Source organism: Bos grunniens, chromosome 14, assembly GCF_055505025.1.
Source record: "Bos grunniens cultivar Pamir isolate PY7600 chromosome 14, Bosgru_T2T1.0, whole genome shotgun sequence".
NCBI lineage: Eukaryota > Metazoa > Chordata > Mammalia > Artiodactyla > Bovidae > Bos > Bos grunniens.
This window is the reverse complement of record NC_141178.1, coordinates 36,108,246-36,126,683: the sequence shown is the minus strand read 5'-3', so window position 1 is coordinate 36,126,683 and position 18,438 is coordinate 36,108,246. Positions and strand designations below refer to the sequence as shown.

Genomic DNA, 18,438 nt, shown 5'->3' with positions numbered 1-18,438 from the left:
AAAGAAAAAAATTTCTACTTAATCTGTGCTTGTCAGTGATGGCAAGTTTTAAAAGTAACTCAAGTTAAAAAAAAAAACAGAAACAAAACTCTTTAGAAGCTATCATTGGTCAAATGTTAGCAGTGGATTTTTCCTTTCAGATAGGTATGAGACGTTTTCTGCTTCTGTTTTGCACATTTGCATGTACCTTTAATGTTCCAGAAAGCTAGGCTTCCATATTATTTTGAGTTTATGAAATTATAATAACCTAGTGATAGCTATGGGGGTGATTGAGTGTGGAGGGGATAGATAGGTAACAGAAAAATGGCAAGCAGCATAAATTGTACATTCTTATTTTTTAAAATAATTTATTTGTTGTTGTCCTGGGTCTTCCTTTCTGCATGGGTTTCTCAATTGTGGTGATTGGGGGCCACTCTCTAGTTGCGGTGCTTGGGCTTCCTACTGCGGCGGTCTCTCTTGCTGCAGAGGACAGGCTCTAGGGCGTGGGCATCAGCAGTTCAGCAGTGGACTCAGAAGTTGGGGCTTCCAGGCTCTAGAGCAAGGCTCAGTGGCTGTGGTGCACGGGCTTAGTTGCTTCTTGGCATGTGGAATCTTCCCGGGGATCAAACCTGTGTTCTCCTGCATTGGCAGGCGAATTCTTTACCTCTGAGCTGCCAGCAAAGCCCATACAGGCTTATTTTTGACAATAGTCTAGTATACAATTTCCTTGCTTTCCTCAATCCGCATATAGAACTTCTCTTCCTGAAAACACTGGTCCAATTTTACCAGCTTCTTGTTTAAAGCTTTCTGTACCTGCCTCAGACAAAAAAAAAAAAAAAACAAAGAGACAAAAACGACAACAAAAAAATCACATTCTGAGGCATGATTCTTTCTAAATTGGTCCAAATCATTCTTCCCAGGTCACCCTTATTTCTGTTACTCATGAATGGCTCACATCCCTAGGCTGGCAACATGCTATTTTTTTCTGTTTTGAATGCCCCGAGAACCCCCTCCTTCTCCCCCAGCTGGTAACATTCTGTTGATTCATGTAGACTTGGGTCACCTGCCCTCACTTTGTTGAGTTTTGAGATCATGCCCCAGGTGATGCTGACCGGGTCAGTTCCTCCTCTGCTTCCTGAGCCCTTGAGGGAGCCTTTTGTAAAGCATGACTCGTTCTGTGTTGGGAGTTTGTGTCTGCAAGTCTGCCTCTCTCCCGCGGATACAGTTTATCGCTGGAACTGTAGGCCAGTCAGGACTTGACACATACTGGCCCTCTGCCTAAATATTGCGCAAGGCATTGACTGACCTGCAGTGGAATAGTTTAGCAGATCCCAAATGGTCTTTTCCTGGCACACATGCCAACTGCGGAAGGATTGTGGAGAAGTAGAGACCGTCATGACCAGGAAGCTGAAAAAAAAAAAAAAAATCAACGGAAGCGTGTAAATGTCTCTTTGTTGTTGTTCACTTGCTCAGTCATGTCCAACTCTTGTGACCCCATGGACTGCAGCACACCACATTCCCTGTCCTTTACCGTCTCCTGGAGCTTGCTCAAACTCTTGTCCATCGAGTCAGTGATGCCATCCAACCATCTCATCCTCTGTCGTCCCCTCCTCCTGCCTTCTACCTTTCCCAGCATCAGGGTCTTTTCTAATGAGTTGGCACTTTGTGTCAGGTGGCCAAAGTATTGGAGTAACCTCTAAAAATGAATGAGTGCTACCTGAGAATTGTTTTTCTTATTGTTGTTTTAATGAATTTTTTCTTAAAAAAATAAAACTCTACCATTGTAAGTCATTTTCCAATGAGTCGGCTGATCGCGTCAGATGACCAAAATACTGGAGCTTCAGCTCCAGCATCAGTCCTTCCAGTGACTACTCAGGGTTGATTTCTGTTAAGATTGACTGGTTTGATCTCCTTGCTGTCCAAGAGACTTTCAGGAATCTTTTCACTGGACTCATTGGAAGAGTCCCCAATACTGGGAAAGATTGAGGGCAGAAGGAGAAGAAGGCGTCAGAGGATGAGGCTGGATAGCATCACTGATGCAACAGACATGAACTTGGGCAAACTTTGGGAGATGGTGAGGAACAGGGAGGCCTGGTGTGCTGTAGTCCATGGGGTTGAAAAGAGACACGACTGAGTGACTGAACAGCAACAACCATTATAAGTCATTTTTTCTTCTCTATTTTCCTGTGGAATGTTATTTTCCATTATCAAGGTAAAAATACTTGAGAGTTTTGAAACTTTAAAATGTAATCAAAGCATTTTCTCATTTTACCTAGTTACTCAGACTTTTTGTCCTATAAAGTGGGGATAATGTCTTTGCTTTTCCTAATTTATCTTGAGAGAGACAGAATGGAAATATTTGATCTCCAAATCTTCTGTGTAGATGAAGAACTCAGTTTATTGGACTTTTTGTTAGAAACCAGCTTGTGCTTTTATTTTATTTTTTTTTTAATTTTATTTTTAAACTTTACATAATTGTATTAGTTTTTCCAAATATCAAAATGAATCCAAAATCTTATAATGTTATTTGGCTGATCAACTAGACATATGAGTATTTTACCTCATGTGCCTCCTTTAGCTTCTTAGACTCTCCAGAGACCTAGTCAGTCCTGCCCCCGACCCTATGATGAACTGAGCCCGTCATGGGGAATTTATCTTACTTTACGTTTGAACATTTGGGTAGAAAGCTTGGGGTATTGAACCTTGTGGGTTATGAAATGGTTTTAGGTGTGTAATGAGCCACACCACAAGTCTACACAGATGGAGAATTTTATTAGCACATTTTCTAGGAGACGTAGTTGCTGCCTACTTTTGAACGGAACCAAACACAAACAGTTTCCAAATTGCATTGCATACAACCCCCAGCTTATAGACTCTTGATTTATAAATGTCTCTCTTTCACTGGCGTGGCTGCCAAGGAATCCCCTTCCCAGCTTTGGTTGAATGTGCTTTTAATTTTGGCATGAATTGTCTGTGTTGACAATAATAAAACTTAACAGTAATTTGAACCTCTATTGAATGTGCGTGCCAGCCCCTCTGCCAAGTGTTTTGCAGGCAGGGTTTATTTCACTCTCACTACAGTGCTCTTACAATGACTGATTTTAGCCGAGGAAGCCAGGGCAGCGAGGAGGGAAGTAACTGACCCCCGTTGTCCGGCCGCAGTTTGCAGACACGGACTTTTTGTGGAGTTTCCGTGTGTGTCTGCTGCTGATCTTTGCTTTCAGGCTCAGGCATCTTGCCCTAAGATCATGTTCACTTGAGAACATCCACTGTGTGGCCATTTCTGCTTTTCCTCTCATCTCATGATGTAAAGAAAGAGAAAATGATACCAGGCAGTATTTTTGATAATAACAAGCAGATGTATTTTCATCAAGTAGTTCTCCTTGGTGGAGAATAACAGGTGTGCTTCATGGACTCTGATGCTGTGATTTTTTACCTGGGGCAGCTGAGCTGGGTTGTGTTCCATCTTGTTCTTAGACGTGTTGCTACAGCCTCTTAACTGCACAAGGTATGTACCTGTTAATCACCTTTCCTTTGACATGAAGGCTGTGCTATATTAGGACCTGGAAAATGTAGGCATTTTTAGCAACCTCAAATGTTAATGACCCTTATCTGCCAAGACACCTCAAAACCACAGGTCACCAACTCAGAAACATCCTAGGGTGAAACAACTGGGAAAACTCAAACATCATATAAAGGTAATCTCTTTGAGCCTGTGAGGCCCTTGAGTAGTGGCTTCTTAAGAACAGAGGTTGCTGGCTGCAATCTCGAATGTTCTCCCAGCCCTAGCACGTGTTGTGAGTGGAGTACAGGGTGGGAGCTAAGGTGGTTGCCCTGCAGGAGGGTGGGGCTGGGGCAGAAGGGGTGCGGGGGTGGGGCTGGGGGAAACGATAAGGTCATCAGGTCTTTCAGGAGAAGTTGGAAATGTGGAATTTTAGAGGAAATCTCCCAATTTTCAAAAATTGAAACCAGTTCAACCATTTGAAAAAGTCGGGGCGGGGGGAGGCGAGGGGGCCCAACCAACATGCCTATGGGCCAGAATCAGCTTGCAGGAACCCAACTTGTGACCACTGGTTTAAGGCATGTTGATAAATGAATTTATGGGTAGTTGACTAGATGGAATCTGAGAAAGATTTATCTTTCAGGTAAGAAGGAAGTCACTTAGGCATTATTGCTCAAGAGTTGTTGAGTTGCAAAATTTGGAAACTTGGCCGTCTTGGGGCACTGGTGGAGAGCCATCAGGGATGAGGCTGATATTTTGTGAAGAGCTGCAGGGGTTCAGGGTGGTTCTAGTGTTTGGATGGGTCATGTGTGAGGGGCTATAGAAATGAACAAGTTTTTGGTTCCTGTGTCCCAGCTGCATGAAATTATAACTGATTTCAAAGTGGATCAGTAGTAGGCACAGGGGCTGTGGACTGAGGTCTTGTTTCTGTATTATCTTATTTATCAAATAAGTTTCAGACAAAGAAGCAGAACCATGGTGAGTGTTATGGGATGAAGAATTTTTTTTTTTTTTTTTAAATAGAAATTGGCTGTTTCTTGAATATCAGAGAAGCGAAGGCCTTGAAGGGTGGCGGGGGAGACAGAGGATTTAAAGAAGGTTCTACTTGGTCTTAAAAAGGGATCATAGCAAGGAAGCCCATGAGAGTTCTCTAAAAATTATTGTGATTGCCACCTCTGTGGTCTGCAGTCAAGTGTCTAGTGGTAGCCACTGTTACTCAGTAGGGCAAATTAATTGGGAAGACAAAGATATGAGAGCATAAGCAAGGACATGCTGGGCCCCACCAGGCACCTTCCATCTGTCCATTGACCCTCTGAGAATCATGGACTGAATTTCACGTCTACTTTCCAAATCTTATACAGCGTCCTCATATGGCCAGCTATTACTGGAGCATAGTGGGAAGGGTATTCTATCCAATTAGGGCTCCCAGCTAACCAAGTTGACCCATGTACCATCAGCATCCCCTGTGACTAGGAATGACTCCATCCTCAGAAGTGTGTACTGAGGACTGCTGAATTCTCTCCTTTGTCCTTAAAAGACTTCTTGCTCTGAAACAAGGAACTGAAATAGATTTAGGGACTCCTGCTTTGGGCAGGCCAAAGGAGGTGCTTTTCTGTTTAGGATCCTTCCAGCATTTTATGAGTCACTCTTATGTATATTAAGGTCAATTGTTTAGTCTGATCTTCCTGGAAAACTTGAGTGTGGTGGGTTGGAGGAAAGAGGTGGTTTCCGGGAGAAGCAAATGTAGAGATATAGAGAAGTGGAGGGGAGAAGGGAACTCTGAAGGTTAGGTTGAAGGAAGCTGAATTCAATCTTGCTTTGGGCCAACACACATAAATTTGTTACCTTATAGTTTTGTCTGCCATCCATCAGTATCTATTTCTATTCATTCTGATCCATGTCCATACACTTATCTATGTATTTTTTTATCTGAATTTGTTTGCAGTATAATCTGTATCCTGCTATAAACACATACATCAAAAAACTTTTCAGTGGAGAGTTTTATGGGTCTTTGACTATCTTATGTTGAAAGAATTTTGTATCAATTAGATACAATAATCCTCTTCAGAGAGAAATTTCAGTTCTATAAATTCTCACACAAAATAAACTCAAAACAGTCTTAGATGTCAGTCTCTTTTCAACCTTTCCGTGAGATAATTGTTTTCTCTCCATTTGAGGAGATGCAAGGATAAATGAGAACTCCAGCTTCCTAATTTGTCTGCCCTTTGTCTGACTACAGAGTTGTTACAGAATTACATACTTGCAGTTGAGGGAAGCATGTTTGTGGGTTTATGGCTGAAGTTGGCAGTTTTTGCCAAAGTGTGGGCTGCTTTTAGGTGATACTTCAGCTTCTTATTGAAAAGTTGGCTACTTCTTCTTGACTGGTAGGCAGCGTGACTGCTGAACAAGATAAGGGAAATTACTTTCAATCCTTAGAACGTTAATTTGGAAGTTACCTAGTGCACAGCAGCCAGTTTTCCCTCCTTATTTCTTCCCGCCGCAACCAGGTTTTTCCTTATCACCTACTTTCAATTTGGTAGATGCCTTTTCATCAGTTTTGCTTGCTGCGAAAATGACCAAACTCCATCTTTCCTTCTGACGTTAGATGTTCTGGTGTGTATTGATGTCTGTGTGTATGTGGGAGAGGGGAGGGTTGTGTGATGTAGAAGTGTAGAGAGATGTGCTATCTTCAAGGAACATTCTCCCCAAACAGCTAAGCATTCTGAGTACAGATAGTGGTTTGCTCAGGTGCAGATCATTTTAGAATATTTTAAGAGAGCAGTGAATTCCTCTACGTTCTAGGCACTGACCTGGGTACTTGGCCCTCTTAGGTACTCAGTGGGAAGGTTGCCTAATTGTCATGGCCCAGGTACGGAACAAAAGAATGGAAGTTGAACAGTCGTGAATTCGACTCATCACATTCATTAATTTATCATGTATTTATTGAGCATCTGTTCTGTGCCTTAGGAATTGAGCTGAGTGCTGAAAGGTTTAGTGGTGAGCAGAGCTTACACTGCAGCTGGGGAACAGACAGTCATGAAATGATTATACAAATAAATACATACATTCATTACTATGGTAAATGCTCTGGGGAGGAGGTGGTTAGGTGTTGCAGTGGGAGCACAAATTGGGAGCGTAAGCACAGAGGTTATTTAGAGAAGGCAGGGCTTTGGGGTGGAGATAAACTCGGGGAATAGACTAGTCTATCTGCCATGTCTGCATTAAGCCATCCTGTAGCTGTGGTCACATGTGCTGTGGTCAGAAAAAAGAGTGTCCTTGAGGATATTTTTGCTTCAGATCCCAAGCCCCATTTGGAAGAAACTAGGTTGCACCTCTGGGGCTTTCCTGGTGGCTCAGTGGTAAAGAATTGGCCTGCAAATGCAGCAGACTTGGGTTCCAGCCCTGAGTCAGGAAGGTCCTCTGGAGAAGGAAATGGCACTCTACTCCAGTATCCTTGCCTGGGAAATCCCATGGACAGAGGAGCCTGGTGGGTCACAGTCCACGGGGTCGCAAAGTGTTGAACACGACCTAGCAATTAAGCACCCACAGAAGTTGTCCCTCCAGCGCTCTCTGGTCCCAGGCATAGCTGACTTGTCATCTGAACAGTGTGCTCGTCCAGGCTGACACAGTTAGCCTCCCGAGCTCTCCAACCACACCTGCCAAGCCCACCAGTTGCTTTGTTCCCAGGCAAGGTAGGAAACTCACACAGACATCCCCTCCAGGCTCTCTTCTCTAGTAGAGCTCTTTGATAATCTGTCCTGTCCTAGCTTTTCTTTTTTTTTTTCTTTTTCTTTCTTTTTTTCTTTTTTTTTTCTGATTCCATCGATGTTGAGTCAGGTGCCTATCCTCTCTTTGTGGAAAGCTTACTGTTTATTTGGACCAGACCGACCACTCCAGGCTCCCTTCCCAATTTCCTGGTAGATGCTCTGTTGTTCAGTTGCTCAATCATGTCGGACTCTTTGCGACTCCATGGACTGTAGCATGCCAGGCTCCTCTGTGTTCTGCTATCTCCCAGAGTTTGCTCAAACTCATGTCCATTGAGTCGGTGATGCCATCCAACCATCTCATCCTCTGTTGCCCCTTCTCCTCCTGCCTTCAATCTTTCCCAGCATTGGGGTCTTTTCCAGTGTGTCGGCTCTTGGCATCAGGTGGCCAAAGTATTGGAGCTTCAGCCTCAGTCCTTCCAATGAATATTCAGGGTTGATTTCCTTTAGGATTGACGTGCTGATGCTCACCCAGGCTCAAATCACACATGTTTCTTCTTCACCTGGGGCCAGCTGCTTCTCTTTCAAACACTCCCTTTTTAGACTTGCCTGCACATGTGCTGGTACAAGGGGTGGATACTAGGGGCTGGGTAAGTTGGGGAGGGGAGGTGTGGGGTAAGTAAATCAGTTACACGGAGCATTTATCACAGCCCTCATTGGAACTAGATGGGTTTCACTAAATCCATTCATTTCCTTCTTGCTGCTGAGTGAATAATCAGGTGACTCAGAGATTCAGAGAAAGCTATAGGTTCAAAGGTTGCAACACGTTCTCACTCGTTCTGTCCTGTTAGACCTGGGAAAGCAGCTTCCATTTGGGTGTGTTTTTAGGCACAATGTGTCAACACTTCTGAGACTTTTATTAAATTTTTTTTTCTTTACTCCAGAGAAGACATGGTTTATAAAACCATGAGAAGCACTCTGTTAGATCCTCTTTTTGTTTACTGTCTGCCTTCGAAGTGGTTGAATGATCACTCAAGGTAAAAATCAGTCTAGAGGAATTTGGCACAAATAACAGGAATTCTGTGGTGGCTCAGATGGTAAAGAATATGCCTGCAATGCAGGAGACCCAGGTTCAATTCCTGGGTTAGGAAGATCCCCTGGAGAAGGAAATTGCAACTCATTCCAGTATTCTTGCCTGGAGAATCCTATGGATGGAGGAGCCTGGCGGGCTACAGTCCATGGGGTCGCAAAGAGTCAGGCACTACTGAGGCACCGAAACTTTCACTTTTTCTGTTTAAAGGCGTGATGGGGAAGCTTAGTCATTGTTTAACGATAGATATTCATATTAACAGTAATCTTATCCCATATTTATTGAGTACTTATACACTGGGTACAAGGTTATGATTGTATGTAGTCATCATCATTTAATCTTTACAACAGCCCTAGGAAGGAAGTCATGTTACCTTGATTTTATTCATCAGGAAAGTGACATAAGGTTAAATGATTGCTAAGGGATGGGTCCCAGAGAAGGCAATGGCACCCCACTCCAGTACTCCTGCCTGGAAAATCCCATGGACGGAGGAGCCTGGTAGGCTGCAGTCCATGGGGTCGCTGAGGGTCGGACACGACTGAGCGACTTCACTTTCACTTTTCACTTTCATGCATTGGAGAAGGAAATGGCAACCCACTCCAGTGTTCTTGCCTGGAGAATCCCAGGGACGGGGAGCATGGTGGGTTGCCGTCTATGGGGTCACACAGAGTCAGACACGACTGAAGTGACTTAGCAGCAGCAGCAAGGGATGGGTCCAAATGACAAGACACACCATCTTCCTGGAAGAACATGTTTCTAGCTATTTCTGCAACATGTGCTCAGTAAGAGAGCATGGTTTGGTTTCTCATCTCCATTTCTGTATGCTGGAAAGAGGGTTCAAAATTTAACACAGTTTTATGATCTGGCAAAGTGTTTCTCTGGATGTGAATGAATTTAAAAGAGAATGGCAGGACTTCCTGGTGGCCCAGTGGTTAAGAATCTGCCTTCCAGTATAGGGGATGCAGGTTCCATTCCTGGTCGGGGAACTAAGATCCCACATGCCAAGGGGCAACTAAGCCTGCTCACCGCAACCAGAGAAAGCCCGGGCATCACAATGAAGAGGCAGCATTTTGTAGCTAAGACCCAATGCAGCCAAATAAATAAGTGGGCGGGGGGAGAGGGGGAGAGAATGGCAACTTGTATGGATGTTCACAGCAACTATTTGTAGTAACTCTCAACTAATCACAACTCAAATATCCTTCAACATCTGGATGGAGAGACTGTGACATAGTCATACAGTGGGATAATATCCAGCAATGGGGGGGAATGAACTATTCATACACACTAACATGGATGTGTCTCAAAATATTATGCTGAATGAAAGAAGCCGGGGGGCGGGGGGAACAGTGTATGTGCCATATGATGCCATTTAAAATTCCAGGAAATGCAAGTTAAGTTACAAGGACAAAAAATAAATGAGTGGTTGCCTGGGAGTGTCTGGGACTGATGGTAAAGCAGAGGACCAGGAAGAAACTTTCAAGGGTGACGGCTAGATCATTAACTTGATTTTGGAGTTGCTTTCATGACAATGTATACGTGTCAAACTCTCCAAAGTGTACAGTTTAAATATGGGCAGTTTATGGTGTGTCAATTATACCTCCATAAAGCTGTGAAAAATTATGCAGCAGGAGAATGCAAAGAGAATGGGTGTAGATATGTGTGAGGGAAATAAAAACGTGGTGGAAACCTCATTCATGGAGTGGCTGCTGAACCCCAGTGAGGTCATTATCGTCAGGCCAATCCTCCAGTGGGTGGATTTTGAACATTCTACCAGGTATTTTGGGAGAATTGCAGGTGTGTGAGACACACGGTTGCCTGAGCCTGGCGATGGGACCTCTTCAGAGAGAGCTCAGCCTTTTCCATCAGTTGGGTGTGGATTTGAATCTGGGCTCTTCTTCTTTAGGATGAAGCCTTTGAACTTCCTTAACTTCTCTGAACTTCAGTTTTAGTTGTGGAGAAAACAGAGGACAGTATCTTTATTTCAGGTTTGCCTTTTGTGAACCTAAATATGTATCATATGTTTGGCCAAAGTCTGGGTCCCATGGTGGGAATGCAATGGCAGTGATCATGATTATTAACCCCGTGAGCTGGTGGTGCATTGTAACTTCTAAACCGGAGGTGCAAATTATAGGGGAAGGAAATAGTTACTGTGGGCTGGTCTTCTCAGGCAAAACCTCACTTGAAATAGCTTCTGTTGGGAATTCCTTGGCGGTCCAGTGGTTAGGACTCCAAGCTTCCACTGCAGGAGGCTCGGGTTTGATCCCTGGTCTGGGAACTCAGATCCCACAGGCTGTACGGAAAAGAAATAGCTTTTGAAGGCTGTACAGGAGTTAGATAGATGGCAATAGCTGAGTAAAAATGCAGAGGTGACCCGGCATAAATAAGTTTTGATGAGGGGGGTAGGTGGGAAGAGCAAGAGAGAAAGACTGCTCGTTAGGAAAGATGGTTTCCTAGCTAGTTTTGGATGCAGATAGCATGTAGACTTGGGGAGAAGGCAGTGGCACCCCACTCCAGTACTCTTGCTGGAAAATCCCATGGACGGAGGAGCCTGGTAGGCTGCAGTCCATGGGGTCGCTAAGAGTCGGATACGACTGAGCGACTTCACTTTCACTTTTCACTGTCATGCATTGGAGGAGGAAATGGCAACCCACTCCAGTGTTCTTGCCTGGAGAATCCCAGGGAGGCAGGGCCTGGTGGGCTGCCGTCTATGGGGTCGCACAGAGTCGGACACGACTGAAGCGACTTAGCAGCAGCAGCAGCATGTAGACTTGAAAGTGAGGGTGAAGAGAAGGAACGTGTGAGAAAGGTCTGTGTCATGGGGGTTCTTTCTGATCATTCTGTGTTACTGGCATTTTGGTCTGGATAGTTCTTTGTCATTGGAGCTGCCCTGTACGCTGTAGGCTGTTTAGCAGCATCCCTGGTCTCTACGCACTAGATGCTAATAGCACTCTGGCACCTACCCAGTCATGACAATCTCAAGTATCTCCAGACTCTCAAGTGTCCCCGGGGGCACTGAGGATGTGTAGTGGTTAGACCAAGCTTCATGAAGATGATATTTTCTTTTTCATGTTGGGAGGGAGAAAGGATTGGTGCTTATACAGTAATAGAATAAACCATCCTAGCTGTAGAAGCTTATTTTAGCAGAAGTGGAACAGTTCAGAGCATTGATCAGGCGTCAGAACTGATTCGGATCCCGGCTCCATCACTTACAAGCTGCGTAGCCTTTGGCAAACATCCTATTTGTACTTCAGTTCCCTTACCTGTGAAATGGGGACAGTCGTGGTACCTTCCAATAGAGTTGTTGTGAGAATAAATAAATTGTAACAGAAACCATGAGTTATTTGCTTGAAGAAAACAGCCTAGTGCTTCTTCCTTTATTCAAAAGACTTTGAAAAGCACCTATGGGAAGACAGTGGTGTCTTCCTGTCTCCAGGCTTCTTGAATTGATTTTTAAAGTATCCATCTCTTGAAAAGACCAGTTAAAAATTTAGTCTGAAAAGAAAGCATTGAAAGATAAATGTGGAAACCAGTACTTTGTCTCCACGTTGATTTTTTCTCCCCGAGCCCATGGAGGGATCCTTGTGTTACTTCATAGGGGCCAGGTGCCCTTCAGCAGAGCAGAAAATGATGTCTAAGGCATGAAGTGGCTGTCATTGAGGTGAGTGGCTGTGTGCTAGAGAGAACTTCTGCGAGTGGCCTTGGCCTCAGGGAAATCTCGAAACTGGGAAGCCTTTCGCAGACACAAAAGCAAAAACATGAAAGGGCTCCATTCCAATGGGATTTTTCAGTGACACTGGAGACCTGGAATGATGGCCAGATTGCCTCCTCGGACCATTTCCCAACCCGGGCCTTCTGCTGCTTTTAAAACTTAGGAAATGCTATTAGGGATGTGTCAGGCTTCAACAAATGAGAACTTCCTCCCCGCCACCTCAGCGACGCGAGAGCAGTGTACAGCCTGGCAGAATGACGGATGCAGTGGCTTATCAAGGTCATGAGTGGCAGCTGGCCCCATTGTAGCCTGCTTTCAAAGAAGGCTCGCCCAGCACTGCTATAGTCCGGGGTTCTTGCGCACATTCCTCACATTCCAAACACAGAGGAGGTACCCTCCTGCTGGAGTGATGTCCCCTGGGGCAAAGGCAGATTATTTTTAAGCTCTTGTGTAGCCTTCACTACAGACAGATGGGCATCCTTTGTCCTAAATAGAGGCTATTTGATAACATTTTGCTTCTTGTTATTAACTTTATTTACTCATCTCATGAATCTAAACTATTTTGGGGACATCATTTGAAATATTCCAAAACAAAGGGATCGTTTGGCCCAGTATTTCTTTCCTTTGGAGAGGTGAGTATTAAGTAGGGTTTAAAGATTTTTTTTTAACCTCAAAAAGTTGAAGCTAGTTCTGGGGCTTAACATATATCATTCTGTGAGTACATTGCTTCTGTAAGTCCAGTTGTCCTAAAAGTATGCAAACTCTTCCCAATAATTCAGGTTCATTTGATGTGTGTGTTTACTTTATTGGGGTTAGGGTTGAACTGAAGGAGTAAAACTATAGAAATACAGGCGACCCCAAAAGAAAAAAAAACTGAATAGCGGATAATGCAGTGTCAGTGGCTGGGAGTTTTCTACATTCTTTCTTTGTACTGTGGTGAAGACTCTTGATTCGTCCTCAAGTGGGAATGAGGTTTTCAGCAACATTTTATTTCCATCAAAGCTCAATGTTTGTCCCTGTCTTGCTGTTCAGACTTACTGATTGAAATTAAAAAAGCGCAAAAATTAAAAAAAGAATCCCAAGTAGGAGGAGGGAATGTCCCAAGGATTTTTTTTTTTTTTTTTGGATAGTCTTTCCTAAACATTTCAAAACTGATTGACAAAGATGAAAAATTGACCATATTTCCTACTGGCTAATGTTTTGTGGTACCTGAAGTCTCTGAGGTCAGAGGAGTAGTCTTAATCATGTTGTTGTTTAAGTTGCTCAGTCGTGTCCAACTCTTTGTGATCCCATGGTCTGTACTCTGCTGGGCTCCCCTGACCATGGAGTTTCCCAGGCAAGAACACTGGAATGGGTTGCCATCCTCCTCTACCAACCCATTTGATCTTCCCATTTGCCATTTGATCTTTCCATCCCAGGGATCAAACCCACATTTCCTGCATTGGCAGGTGGATTCCTTAATCATGCTCACTTGCAAATCCTTTTCCCATTTTTTTTAAATTAAAACTTTTTATTGGAGTTTGATTTACAATGTTGTGTTTTTGGTGTCCAGCACAGTGAATCAGTTATACATAGACACGTGTCTTTTCTTTTTTAGATTCTTCCCCCCTTTTATCCCCCTACTCTTAAAGGTTTGATGATGCTAGGGGTTAGTTAACCTGATTCACATATGACCTTGTTCTAGAAAGACACTGAAGGGGCAGACGCTCCTGGTTTTTAAGTCTTTTTTTCCTCTGTTCTCCTCAAAGTTGCTTCTGACACTTAGAAATGACCCCATCCCCTAGCAAGCATTTACTTTTCAGGAAGCATGCGGTATGGTAACCACCTTTCCAAAGGCCAAGGGCAAGGCCGGGTTTGACTTCAAAACATGGTTACATTCACACTTTCTGTTGGGAGTGCCTAGCAGAATATAACAGGCCAGCCATGTGGAGAAATAAAGCCAGAAGAGACAATATATTTTTAGGAGCAATTTAGAGCATGGTTGATCTTCCTGATAACTGCTAAGGTAGTGTTTATAGCTGACTAGGTTTACCCACATCAACTAGCCAGAACTCTGTGTTTGGAAAAATCATGGGAGAAAATACACTGATTAGGTTGGTAAGTTAACTTCACACTCTTAAGTGAGGAAGTCAGCCAGTCCTTGAGAACTTGGAAAGATGTTCGTAATGTAATATGTCTTGTTCATCTCTGGCCAGGGTCACCTTTGTTTTCCCTGCCCAATGACATCATCTCTCTACTTTGTTTTCCCTGCTTAACCAAATTTTCAACCGGTTTTATTCAGTCTTCTTTTCCCATCAGAATAACAGAGGCAGTTGTGCCCAAGAAGCAAACTTAATTCATAGGATGCTTTAGAGATCTAAAAAAAGAGATGAATTTCAAGGTTGTATGCTAGTTTGTGAACTGAGTTCATTTTAGTTAAACATCACTATATCCGCATGTTTCGTGGGGTTCTCTCTCTTCCTCTTTACCTACTCTGAAATGAATCGACATGTCATCTATGAATACCGTAGAGGGGGGCTGCTAAACTATGGCCTGTGGGCTTAGAACGACTTCCACATTTTTAAATGCTTAAAATAACCGGGAGAAGAAAAATGTTTTGTGACACATGAAAATCACCTGCAGTTCCAATGGCAGTGTCCACACTTAAAGGTTTATTGCAACCAGGTGTGTGCATTCATTGACTTGCTCTCTCTGGCTGATCTCTTCTTGCCGTGGTAGAGGTGAGTTGTAGCAATAGAGAATTTAAGGTCAGCACAGCCTAGAATGTTTACTCTCTGGTTCTTCATGGAAGAGTCTGCTGCCCCTGGTGTGGAGGCACATTGAAAACTGAGAAAGTAAGAGATGAGAGCATAAGCTTTAGAGGCAGGCAGGATGGAGTCCCTGCCTTGGTTCCTCAAAGGTAAGTCAACTGCAGATTGTTCTACTTCAGAAGATGTTGGTAAAGGTGAAATGAGATAAGGAACATAAAGTATGTATATATATTATATATGATGTGTATAACTATATAACATGATACTTTATATAAATAAATATGTATAGGTGGAATACAGTAATTTATAGTATTATATATCTACATCTATTAGTATATACTATGTATAATATATGGACTTTCCTGGTGGCTCAGATGGTAAAGCGTCTGTCTACAATGTGGGAGACCCGGGTTCGATCCCTGGGTTGGGAAGATCCTTGGAGAAGGAAATGGCGGCCCACTCCAGTACTATTGCCTGGAAAATCCCATGGATGGAGTAGCGTGGTATGGGGTCGCAAAGAGTCGGACATGACTGAGCGACTCCACTTCATGTATAATATATATAAATGATACATAGCTATATTATGTCTAATAGCTATATTATGTCTAATAGCTGTATTATATATAATATATATAATTGTGTGTGTGTATATATATATATATGCACACACGTGTGTGTGTGTGCGCCTCATAGATACTCAGCTAGTACTTGTTATCGGTGTTACCAGTTTTTCAGTTTCTTTTTCTTATCCCAGGTCACCTGTTAACAGAACTGTAGCAGAAAATACTCTTTTCCAAGCCCGACAAGAGTTAGAACTGTATTTCTCACCCCTGCCCTCCTCCTTCCTTTATTCACCAGCTTCTTTCTTTGGCTCAGGAAGGCAGCGAAATGCATTTTACCTTGAGGTGAATAGGTAGATAGAAGTGGTCTGGCTCTTGAATGAAAGGAAAGCACGCCAGGCATCCTGGTGCTGGTGGAACTTCAGAGAGCGTGCTGGGCGCGGGAGACAGGGAGCACTGACCTCCAGAGGAGGGGTTCGCACCTGGTGTTGACTTTCGCGTCTCCCTTGAGGATGCGAGGGGGCCCCTGGGGGTCACGGGACCGCCTCCACCCACCAACCGTGCTTTTTCTCAGTTAGCAGGCTTCTGGTTAAGCTGATGTGGCTCCTTCTAAACTGCATCTCCTCGGGCCAAAAAAGAAACACAAAGCCACTCCACGTGAAGATGAAGGTTCTTTGGCAGTGTCTTCCTCTGTCTCTTAGCGAGCACCGCAAACAGAGAACTCCCTTCTTTCCTGCTGAAGTTACACATATTTTCTCCCCAACCCCCCCCTTTTTTTTTTACTTTCAAAGCTGGCAGCCTCATAAGAACAGCATTCAAGTTGGCTGCTCCAGGGATGCGGGGCGTCATGAATGGGGCATTTCTTGTCTTCCTGGCCTCCTTTCCCTTTGTGCTGTCTCTGCCGCGTGTATTATTAGCCACCTTGTGAAGTCGGAACTTTGCCAACCACTTGCTTCTGGGGCCTGAGGGTCACTGTCTGAATTTTGCTGCTTTTCCATGAAAAAGAGTTCATTTTACTACTGTTTGTAGGAAAAAAATAATGAATCAGATTGTATCAAGCTCATTTAGGTTATTAGGACATGTGGTAACTTACCTAAGTAAACTGGGAGTAAAGCTGATGTTACGCAATGTGCTCATTGCAGTTGGGTTTTAATACGAATTTTGTCTGGACTGGTGAATGATATGGCCATATGAGCTTTTACTTTTCTTACTGTTTTAAAAAAAAAATTATCTTCTATCTTTCTGTCTTTCTCTTCCTTTAAACATATTTTCATGTAATCTACCATTCCTGATTAGTTGGCGGTAAAGAGGGTAGAGGGATGTAATTTCAAGCCTTTTGATACTTGGCTTTTTTGGGGGAGGGGATGAATGGATAACAGCATTCATTCTTGTTATTGGCTTATGATGATCGTCTGGAATTATTTTATAGATTGCGTTTGGCTGCCAGCATGGTACTTGAGTGTGATTAATTTGTACCGCTTGCCATTGGATAAATAATATTCATTCCTTGGATCCTTGTTCAGAAGGGATTAGCCAAGTGAACTGGAAACCATGCCTTTGCAGGAGAACTTTCGCTGTTTGTGATAATCAATGAACAATCTAGTGGTTGGTTTAATTCATTTCTCATAGAACTAGCTGACTCATTGGCACTTAATGCTTTTTAACTTCTTTTGTAGTTTAATCTTTAGTTTCTCACACATCCACCAATACTATAGTGGATATAGTTCAGAATTTAACATTTCCCTAGAGACTTTGCGAATTCAAAATGAATACCTTGTGAAAGAAGTTTCAAGAAAGTTGTTTTTTTAATGGGTCTGTTTTTTTCTGTTTTTCTTCTCATAGACCAAACATGAAATAAAGTAAAATAAGCTTAGTTTTTTGGAAAGGGAGGTTTAAAGCAAATATAACGTGAAACAAAACATGTACTCTCAAAGTCTATAACGTGGCTTTGGGTTTTGATAGTGCATCATTTATAGGCTAAATAATTTATAATTAAGCTTTTGCCCTGTGGGAGGGTTGCAGTGTGTTCCACCAGGAGGCAAGGGTTTCTTTTCAAATCTCCAGTTCACTTGATTGATGTGTAAGGTAAGTGACTGAAAAATAGAAGGGTCAGTTTGGGAAAGCTTTCTCCCTTCTGGCTGTCCTTTGCCTTTGAATCATTTCCTACAGGGTTTTGTTCATCTGGACAATGCATTGCCTTGTCCAATGTGGGGGAGCTGACTTGTTGCTCATAAAATGCATGTCTTTTGGCTACCAGGGAGTGAAACAGAAAAGGTACAAGGTACTAACTTCCCCACCTCCCCCCGCCCGTGAGTTTGTGTGTGCCTGTGTGTCTCCATGGACTAGACTCTGCTTCCCCCCTGAATTTTAGCCTAAATTTCAATAAAAGTTGAATGTAGGTTTGTAAGATTTTACAAGTAAAAATAGAGCACAGCTAGGTACATTTGATTTTCAGATAAACAATGAAGTTTTTAAAAATTATATTGTAGTTATTATATTTGATCATATTGAGTATACCCCTGTCTTTTATCCGGTAGCCCTCAGTGAGTGCTGGTGAGTTAAGTTTCTCTATATTAAGGGCCCCCAAGTTGGATCAGGTATTCAGAGAGAATTGTGAGTGGAATGTAAGAATGGGAAAAGAGAATGCCATTTATTAAGCATTTAAAAAATATCAACTCCTTCACAGTTAGTCCTTAGCTTGAGAGGTAGATACAGTTAATCTTCAGTATCTATGGGGAATGGGTTCCAGGAACCCTTTGGAGACCAAGGTCTGTGAATGCTCAAGTCCTTTATATAAAATGATTTAGTGTTGGCATATATACACACCCTCCCATATACTTTAAATCACCTCTGTTGTTGTTGTTGTTTAGTCACTAAGTCGTGTCCAACTTTTTGTGACCCTATGGACTGTAGTCTGCCAGGCTGCCCTGTCCATGGGATTTTTTGGGGCAAGAATGCTGGAGTGGGTTGGCATTTCTTTCTTCAGAGGATCTTCCTAACCCAAGGATAGAACCCAAATCTCCTGCACTGCAGGCAGATTCTTTACAACTGAGCCACCAGGATTACTTAAAATACTGAACGCAATGTCAATACTTTGTAAGTAGTTATAAATACAGTGGAATTGTTATGAAAATAGTTGCTGGG

The 18,438-nt window shown here is 43.0% G+C and overlaps 1 protein-coding gene and 1 long non-coding RNA gene across 10 annotated transcripts in view; one reads left to right on the top strand and one right to left on the bottom strand.

Moving 5' to 3' along the window:
• EXT1 (exostosin glycosyltransferase 1) overlaps nt 1-18,438 on the top strand; it is a 314,140-nt gene that overhangs the window by 48,305 nt on the left and 247,397 nt on the right. The window contains exon 1 of one of the 4 annotated variants that reach the window (XM_086336354.1): nt 3,347-3,487. The exons of 1 other annotated variant lie outside the window; for it this stretch is intronic. Coding sequence is in view for 1 of the 3 variants with exons in the window: in XM_086336346.1 (XP_086192472.1) it covers nt 4,096-4,124 (29 nt within the window). In the remaining 2 variants the exon portion in view is untranslated. Of the gene's footprint in view, nt 1-3,346; nt 3,488-4,080; nt 4,125-18,438 lie in introns of those variants that run through there. 2 more of the 4 variants (XM_086336350.1, XM_086336346.1) reach the window with 2 other exon arrangements.
• On the bottom strand, nt 427-3,544 carry LOC147359272 (uncharacterized). 6 transcript variants are annotated; one of them, XR_015140666.1, is made up of 3 exons: nt 3,416-3,544; nt 1,286-1,386; nt 427-792 (listed from the first exon to the last, which is right to left on the bottom strand). It is a non-coding gene; the product is annotated as an uncharacterized LOC147359272 (long non-coding RNA). The 6 variants fall into 6 exon arrangements; XR_015140667.1 differs by lacking the exon at nt 3,416-3,544 and adding an exon at nt 3,070-3,265; XR_015140665.1 differs by lacking the exon at nt 3,416-3,544 and adding an exon at nt 3,123-3,265.